The sequence below is a fragment of the Triticum urartu genome, chromosome 3A (genome assembly GCF_056163025.1).
Source record: "Triticum urartu cultivar PI428250 chromosome 3A, HENAU_Tu73, whole genome shotgun sequence".
In the NCBI taxonomy this organism is placed as follows: domain Eukaryota; kingdom Viridiplantae; phylum Streptophyta; class Magnoliopsida; order Poales; family Poaceae; genus Triticum; species Triticum urartu.
This window is the reverse complement of record NC_141875.1, coordinates 92,349,497-92,358,581: the sequence shown is the minus strand read 5'-3', so window position 1 is coordinate 92,358,581 and position 9,085 is coordinate 92,349,497. Positions and strand designations below refer to the sequence as shown.

At 52.9% G+C, this 9,085-nt stretch overlaps 2 protein-coding genes across 2 annotated transcripts; both read left to right on the top strand.

Moving 5' to 3' along the window:
• Window positions 1-3,804: 3,804 nt before the first annotated feature.
• LOC125548034 (aspartic proteinase CDR1-like) lies at window positions 3,805-5,184 on the top strand. Its single transcript, XM_048711733.2, has 2 exons — window positions 3,805-4,734; window positions 4,798-5,184. Exons 1-2 carry the CDS (start codon window positions 3,805-3,807, stop codon window positions 5,182-5,184), a joined length of 1,317 nt encoding a protein of 438 aa, XP_048567690.1.
• Window positions 5,185-7,390: 2,206 nt separating this feature from the next.
• Window positions 7,391-8,776, top strand: LOC125546691 (aspartic proteinase CDR1-like). The gene has a single exon (XM_048710855.2). It carries the CDS (start codon window positions 7,406-7,408, stop codon window positions 8,774-8,776), a length of 1,371 nt encoding a protein of 456 aa, XP_048566812.1. The 5' UTR covers window positions 7,391-7,405.
• Window positions 8,777-9,085: the final 309 nt, after the last annotated feature.

Sequence of the window (9,085 nt, the reverse complement as noted above, 5' to 3'; positions counted from 1 at the left end):
CTACTTTTTTATTTTATTTTTTTAGTTTTATTTAGGTGATGAGGAAAGGTGTTATTTTGCTTCGCGTAATCGCATAAAGACGATACACGTGGTGCAAGATAAAACTTTTTTTTGCGGGGAAAGATAAAACTAATTGCTTGCTAAACCTATTCAAATACTGCCTACATTTTGTACTGTGCAAAGCAAAACATAAATACTACTCCCTCCGTTTCTAAATACTCCCATGAGTATAAGTCTTTACACCATGCCCATGCGGGGTGAGCGACGGGCACTCTTTCAGCTTTCTTCTGTATAGTCAGGTGGTTTTTTCTCCTCTTCATTTGGAGAAAAAGACTTTGTTGCCCTATTCCTCACTTCATGCTAACTCGGCTTCTCCTCGATATGATAGCTACATTATCATCTTTGAATGAGCACGAGATCCCATGCTTCATGGTAACCTTTGGGAAATGGATCAATGCACCGCATCTTGTACCAAACTAATGGATCCCATCCCATGTTGCACCATGGACTTCAAAAGAAAGAACAATGAGTCTTAAAGATTCAGTTGTCAGCATATCTTAATGTACGTTGATGTAAATATAAACAATATCTTGTCATGCCCATTAAGTATAATATAATTCTTGATGTAAAACAACTAAGCATTTGCTAATTTATTTTTTCCTTAGAGTCATCTGTGGAATTGTGCAAGATGCTCGTGCCTCTATATCAGTGTTTCATGAATAGTTCAGCAGAGAAGAGTGCATCGAGGCAAAACAATAAATACAAATGAAAAGCATAAAATAACATGCTGACACATTTGGTACTCACAGCTCTCAATAGTTCTTCTAGCAAATCTGAAACCAAACAACTCAACTCCAAGCATAAAAATAATGGAATAACAATTGCAGGAATGCTGGCTATTACAGATGTAGTATGTATTAGAAGGGTTGTGTGCACTTCGTTGTGCCGTAGGTGTTGTAGGGATTTCAAAAAAAATGTTTATTATTTGGGTTGGCACATGGGGAATATGTTTTTCTTATAAAACAGTGTTTTAGTACGCTTTCTTGGCAGTGTAATTTATGATGTGCTAATAATTCATACTTATGTCAGGAAGTTTCCGGTGTTGGTGTCTGCATGGCGCTACAATGTCACATATTAGAGCTTCTTTTTTTAGGTGTTGCGAGGATGCATGGGACAGATGTGTTTTTTAGGCTGGTTGTTGCCGATTAATGTTTTTGGATTTAAGAATAAGTATTATATAGGCCGTGAGTTCTATTAGGCAGCACTCGGCTTATACAGACCACCGTTACTGTACCATCAAGCGCGATGAGGAAGGCCACGTGGTTGTTCGCCACGTGCCACAATAACACTCGGGTTGTATGACTATATGCTGAGTGTTTTCAGGTCATGCCACGGCGTATGTGGTCGTACGTCGAGACACACCATCTCGACGTCGACATACTCCATAGAGGGCCATAAGCCGAGTGGCCGATATAACACTCTTGAGGTACCGAGAAACACAAGGCAAAATATGTTTTTTCTATAGTGATAGAATCGAAAAATATTCACTAGGAAGACGCATGAGAATTTTTAAATAAGGTCGGATGAGAAAGTGAGGACAAGATAATAAAAAAGAAGAATAGGAGAAATCATGCAGTTTAACGGTTCCCTTTCTGAATGGTTTAATGTTTCTGCCATTTTTTCGGCGGAGGAAAAGAATCAATCAGCTGTCTATCTTGCCACTGGGATATTCGCATGCTAGTTAAGGGCATCTTTAGCCGCACCCCAGGAAGGCCTCCTCAGATGTGTTTTTTTGCGCCGGCGCAGAAAAAACTGCCCAGTCGCGCCCACAGGAGCCCGATTTTCGTCGGCCTGGGCCGAAAACAGTGCCGGCGGACTCAGACCGAACCCGGCGCGCTGGGGGGCGCCCGGGGGCGCCAGGGCGAACTGTTTTAGCGCGAAAAAGCCGCGGGCCAGCCGCGTCAGGGACACGGCGGCTCGTCTTCCCCCCAACTGCCCCGGTTCCCGCGGGGAATCAATGGCAAGGCTGCCGCCGGTCAGCCTTGCCATTGATTCCTCACGGGCGGCGCGTCACGGGACGGCGCGCCGACGCCTCCCCTCCCTCGCACGCGTACACACGGGCGCGGAGCGGCTATAAAAGCCGGCGGTTCTCGCCGGTGCCCACACCAGACTCGCCCCCCTCGCGGCCGCCTAGCCCCTCTCTCTCTCTGTCTCCATCTTCCTCTCCCGAGCGCCACCAGCATCCCCTCTCTCTCCCTCTCTACCACCGCCGAGCCGTCGCCATGGCAGAGCGCTTCCCCGGAGACGAGGCGGCGGCGAACGGCTTCGGCCGCCATTCGCTCCGCGAACAGGAGTCCTGGCTCCTGTTCCAGGCGAACATCCCGGCGCCGTCGGACATGTGCGCCGGGCCGACGGGGTGGCGGCTCAGCAACGGGGGAGTGCCCGTTCCCCCGTTACCCGACGCCGTGGCGAAGCCCAGATACTTCGCCGAGGAGGTCGAGGTCGCGCGCGCCTCCCTGACCGACGACGAGCGCTCCCTCCCCCAGTACGCCGGCGGCAATCACGCGGCTTGGGCGGCGTACTTCCAGCGCCGCCAGCAGCAGCGCCTGGCCTCCACCAACGGTGCGCCGGTGGTCGGCGGCGTGAAGAAAAGCGAGGGGCGCCACCTGTGGTGGGGCGTCCCGGGCCGCACGCTGGATGGCGTGCTGGCGCACCTCGACGGTGGCAACAACCCGCCGTTGACCTATCCTGCGACGAGGGCCGCCCCGTCGCAACACCGACGCGCATGGGAGCCAAGGAGGTTCGCCTCCTCCTCGTCCTCCTCCTCTCGCTCATCTTCCCACTCCTCCGGTTCTCGGGCGCTTCTCGGCGTCAAGGCCGAGCCCGCGGCGAAGACGCCAATCGGCTGGCGCACTCGCAGCGTCGGCATCGTCATCAACGAGGGCGGCCGTCGCGCCTCCTCCTCGTCGGCTCCTCCACGCTTCGTCAAGCCGAAGATGGAGCCGGGGCTGGCGCCGGTGAAGACGGAGCCGGGGCTGGTGCCAGTGAAGGTGGAGTTCGACGACGACGACGCGGTCCTAGAATGGGCGCGCTAGGACTCCATTGCGATGGAGAAGGCGCGCCGGGAGAAGGAGAAGGAGCGCCAGCGCGCCGCCCTGCGCCGCTTCGAGGAGCGCCGACGCGGCCGCGATGAAGACGGGGTCGTCGTCTTATGCGACAGTGACGACGACGACGACGCACCGCCGCCAGTCCGCCATGGCGACGCCGGGCAGGGGTCCAGCAGGGGCGTCCGCGTCAAGGAAGAGAAGGCCGACGACGACGATGGCGGCGACGGCGGCGACGACTTCAACCCCTTTCTTTTTTAGATTAGGTTAATGTAATGAAAATGCGCGAATTTCATCAAAATTTGTCATGTTTGACCGAAATTTAACTAGTTTTTATCATAACTTCGTCGAACGGTCCTTTTTTTTAGTACGCGCCTGGGGGCCGATGGCTGGGGACCGACTCGCTCCAGGGCCATTTTTGCGCCGGCTCACCCCCAGGCGGCGCTTTTAGACGCCCCCTGGGGCCAACGGCTGGATATGCCCTAATTAACAAGTGATCACATAAAAGCTTTAAGCACGAACCTAATTACCGCCTTCAAATCTCTAATCTCTCTCCAATCAAATTATTGCAGGAAATTAGCAATTCTTTCTTACCACATTCGTCTCCCCATGCCCCTATTAATACTGCAACAGCAGCAGAGGAGGCCATTAGCAAGCGATCGGGTGTAGAGCTAACACTGAGAAGAAGAGTTAGGACACAATGGCGGGTACGACATGGCGGGCACTGTTGCTCCTTGGCGTCGTCCTGACGGTGCAGCTGTGCGGGTGCACGGCGTACGTCGGCGGCGGGTTTAGTGTGGAGTTCATCCACCGGGACTCTCCCAAGTCGCCACTCCACGACCCGTCGCTCACCTCCCACGACCGCGTGCTTGCCGCCGTGCGGCGTTCCACGGCGCGCTCGTACACCGTCCGCGATCCTTCCGGCGGCGTGGCCGAGATCAGGTCCAGTCCGTACGAGTACCTGATGTACGTCAACATCGGCACGCCGCGCACCCGGATGCTCGCCATCGTCAGCACCGGCAGCAACCTCATGTCGTTCAAATGCACCAACGGGACCTCCGGTCCTCCGCCGGCCGCTGGGGCCGCGCCGGTGAGCTACGTGTTCGACACGTCCTCCTCGTCGTCCTACGGCCTCGTGGCCTGCCGGCTGCCCTCATGCCACGCGGTCCGCGGCACCTCCTGCGACGCCAACTCCATCTGCCAGTACCACTTCTCCTACGGCGACGGCTCCACGACGGACGGCATCCTCTCCACAGAGACCTTCATCTTCGACGACGCTCCCGGCGGCTGTGTTGGATGCCGCGAACGTCCGCAGCTGCAACTGACCAGAGTCAACTTCGGCTGCAACACAAACACGAACGGCGGCAACCCGTTCCTCTTGGCCGGCAATGTCGGCTTGGGCGCCGGGAGCATCTCCCTCGTCAACCAGATCGGCGCCGCGACATCGCTCGGCCGGAGGTTCTCGTACTGCCTCGCGCCCTTCTCCGTCAACGCCTCCTCCATCATCAACTTCGGCGCTCGCGCCGCCGTGACGGAGCCTGGCGCGGTGACCACGCCGCTGATCCCCTCGGCCGTGGACGCTTACTACACCATCCTGCTCACGTCCGTCAAGATCGGGAACTCGACCATCGTACCCTCGAAGTGGTCCCCCGTCATCGTCGACTCCGGTACGCCACTGACGTTCCTCGACAAGGCGCTGCTGGACCCGATCATGGGGGAGCTCACCAAGAGCATCAAGCTCCCGCTGAAGCAGTCGCCAGAGAAGCTGCTGGACCTGTGCTACGACGTGGGCGGGACGATTCAGGACTGGGTGCTGGAGAAGCTTTTCCCGGAAGTGACGCTGGGGTTTGGCGGCGGCGCCGTGATTACCCTGAAGGCGAAGAACGCGTTCATACAGCCGCAGCCGGGGACCGTGTGCTTGGCCATGTCGGCGGCGACGGACAATGTGGCGGTCATCGGGAACATCGCGCAGCAGAACTTCTGGGTTGGCTTCGACCTGGACAAGGGCGCCATCACCTTCGCCGCTGCCGACTGCGCGAAATCCTACCCCTCTCCTCCCGCCTCTAATCACCATGAGTAGATATAGCTAATCACCATGAGTAGATATAGCTAATATCACCATGTAATAACTAGGACTATCGAATAACTAATAACTCCCACGTCTAATGTTTTGCCATGCACAAGGTTTTTAATTTCCGAAACAAAATAATTTCGGACCTCACTGAAATATACGAAATTTCGGAAATTTCACATATTCCGAAAATTATTTCAGATTTTAAGATCTCAAATTTCACTTATTTTTAATGAATCCTGATCTAATTTAAATTTATTTTGAAATAAGTTTTAAAATGCATCAAAATTTCGGTGTTAAAAATATTTTGGACCCCACTGAAATATGTGAAATTTCGAAAATAAGCGGCCCAATCCTATGGTGTAAGAGGCGACCTATCCGTGGTCTTTAGGGTTTAGGGTTTACTGAAAGTGCTAAATGGAGGACGAGCTTCATGAAGCCCTTTATTTTACAATTTTAAACCTTATTTTTAAGTTTCAGAAAATCTAAAGAACACACAAGTTCATACTGATGTATAGTAGTACATGTCTGTGAAATTTGAAGATTGGTTTTGAAATGATCACGATTTTTTCTTTTGTGTGTAGCTCCAACCATAATGTATTTCATCATCTGACTTTACACACATGTAAAACACATCAATATGAACATGTTTGATTTTTTTTTCCAGAATTTTTTTACACTTAAAAATATCATTTTCATTTTTTTCAAGAAAACAAGCTTTATGGAGTTCATCCTAAAAATGCCCTACTGCGAAACCACATATCATATCTTATATTTATTAGGAAAATAATAGCTGATACAATGGAATGACAACTAGACGTAGATCGACCAAGACAAAATAAAATTACATTCCAAAACATATTAGACTTCTTCTTCATCCAATTGTGTGCGTCCCCCCGTCCCCCGTCCCCCCCCCCCCCCCCTCGAGTTTGAAAATTGAACTGAAACAACAATAAAGAAAAATACACCTACAAACGCCTTCGTCACACCTGGCTTTAAAGACAATAGTCACTCGGCCCTTTAGACGAGATCTAGGAGTCACTAAAGAAGCATCAATTGGAGCATCAACCCATGCAATTTAGGTTTGGAATCCATCACCACCAATTCCGAGGATTGGAGAAACTAGACCATGACATGGTACAACATATAAATAGATATCGAAGTTGTCGCACCAAAGGGCAACCAATTGCTCTCATTGAAAAAAAAAACACCAACTAGTGAGATCAGAAGAGAGCCAACGAATTTGATGATACAAACTTTCACAGGTCCTTCACTGGAGCCGGATTAGACGTCGTTGAGGTAGGAAATACCTTAGTCCAACTCGTCATCGCCTGCCATCACCAAGGTGGCAAGGTGTTGATGCAGCGGCTAGGATAAGTCTTGCACAGCAAGGTTTTATTTGGCCGAATTAGAGCATCTCCAACAGGCGCCCAAAAAGAACTCCGCGCACTAAAAGTTTAGTTTTTTGGGCGCCGGGCAGCTCCAGCAGAAGCTGTAGCGCTAAAAGTTTTTGGGCGCGTGATGAAAAACGCTATCGCGCGCTCATATTTTTGGCGTCGGATTGCGCGCGCTTCACAATTTGCACTGTCTGCCTTTTGGGCGCGCGTTTTTAGGCGTCTGCCAAAGCAAAGTTGGTACCGGCACATTAAAAGTGCTACAGTGGCGCGCTATAACGTTTATTAGGCGCGGAATTTTTATACGGCCGTTGGAGATGCTCTTAGCGATACCGATCAGTGTGCTTGATCGATCGACCGTGAGCACTTTTGGACTGACTAGGTATGAAATTTGAATTATTTAATGAGGTTAGAGGAGAAAGTGGGGAGAACAAAAGAAAAGAAAACTTTCTTTCAATAAAAAAGAAAAGAAAACGCGAAACTTTGCATTCAGTTTAATCGCTGCCGTTCTAAAGGATTTAATGTCATGCCATTTCTATGGCGAAGTACTCAATCAGCTGCCCTGTCTTGCCAATGGAATATTCGCGTGCTAATTAACAAAGTAACCACTAATCATCCTTTACGACGAACTTGATTACCGCCTTCAAAATCACCAATCTCTCTCCAAATCACCATTACGCACACGGCGGGAAATCAGCAATTTATACCAAATCCTTACATGCCACATTCGCCTCCCCACTCCCCCACCCCCTATTAATACGCACCAAGCAGAGAAGGCCATTAGCAAGCGATCGGCAGAGCTAACCAACACTGACAGTAAGAAGAGTGCGCGCACGATGGCGGGTCGCGCTATTTCGCTCGTCGTCCTCGTCCTGACAGCGCAGCTGTGCGGGTCCACGGCGGCGTACGTCGGTGACGGCGGGTTTAGCGTGGAGTTCATCCACCGGGACTCTGTCAAGTCGCCGCTCCACGACCCGTCGCTCACCCTGCACGACCGCGTGCTTGCCGCCGTGCGGCGCTCCACAGCGCGCTCGTACGCCGGCGGCGATCCTAGCGGCGGCGTGGCCGAGATCGTGTCCACTCCGTACGAGTACCTGATGTACGTCAGAGTCGGCACGCCACCCACCCGGATGCTCGCCCTCGTCGACACCGGCAGCAACCTCGTGTGGTTCAAATGCAGAAACGGAACCTCTACCTCCGGTCCTCGGCCAGCCGCCGGGGGAGCAGCGCCGGTGTTCGACCTGTCCTCCTCGTCGACCTACGGCCTCGTGGCCTGCCGGCTACCCTCGTGCCAGGCGATCTACGGCACGTCCTGCGACGCCAACCAATTCTGTCAGTACCAGTACTCCTACGGCGACGGCTCCACCACGTCCGGCATCCTCTCCACCGAGACCTTCTACTTTGACGACGCTCCCGGCGGCTGTTTTGGATGCCGCGAGCGTCCGCAGCTGCATCTGTCCAGAGTCAACTTCGGCTGCGCCACGAAAGCGACCGGCAACACGTTCCAGCTGGCCGGCTACGTCGGCCTCGGCGCCGGGAACGGCTCCCTCGTGAACCAGATCGGCGCCTTGACGTCGCTCGGCCAGAGATTCGCCTACTGCCTCGCGCCCTTCTACGTCAACGTCTCGTCCATCCTCCACTTCGGCGCCCGAGCCACCGTGACGGAGCCGGGCGCGGTGACCACGCCGCTGATCCCCTCCGCCGTGGACGCTTTCTACACCATCCTGCTCACGTCCGTCAAGATCGGGAGCTCGACCATCGCGCCGCCGAAGCCGTACCCCATCATCGTCGACTCTGGCACGTCACTGACGTTCCTCGACAAGGCGCTGCTGGACCCGATCGTGGAGGAGCTCAGCAAGAGCATCAAGCTCCCGCGCAAGCAGTCGCCGCAGAAGCAGCTGGATCTGTGCTACGACGTGGGCGTGGGCGGTGCGACGCAGGATTGGGAGAAGAATTTCCCGGAAGTGACGCTGGAGTTTGGCGGCGGCGCCGCGATTACGCTGCAGGCGCGGAACGCGTTCGCGGAGCTGCCGGTGGGGACCGTGTGCTTGGCGATGGCGCCGGTGACGGACGATCGGTCGGTGGCGATCATCGGGAACATCGCGCAGCAGAACTTCCGGGTGGGCTTCGACCTGGACAAGGGCACCGTCACCTTCGCCGCTGCCGACTGCGCGAAATCCTACCCCTCTCCTCCCGCCTCTCTGTAGCTAGCTTAGCTGATGGAATCGTCATGTAATAATCACGTACGTTAGTGTGTTATTAGACAGAAAAAAAAGAGAGCACAACGCTCTTTGTAATTTCATCTCCACGTCTCGGTTTGCTTCAGGTTTGGATATCTGTGTTTCCCTTTTATCTTGCTAAATTTATATCATTTTTTAAACTTACGTCATGATTTTCACGTAATTCTAAATCGATACAGGTGATCAAATAGTGTGGACACTTCTGGCAAAAAGAAAAGAAAAGAAAAATGTGGATCCATTCGAAATATTAAAATTAAGTGTGGATAAAATCATGAT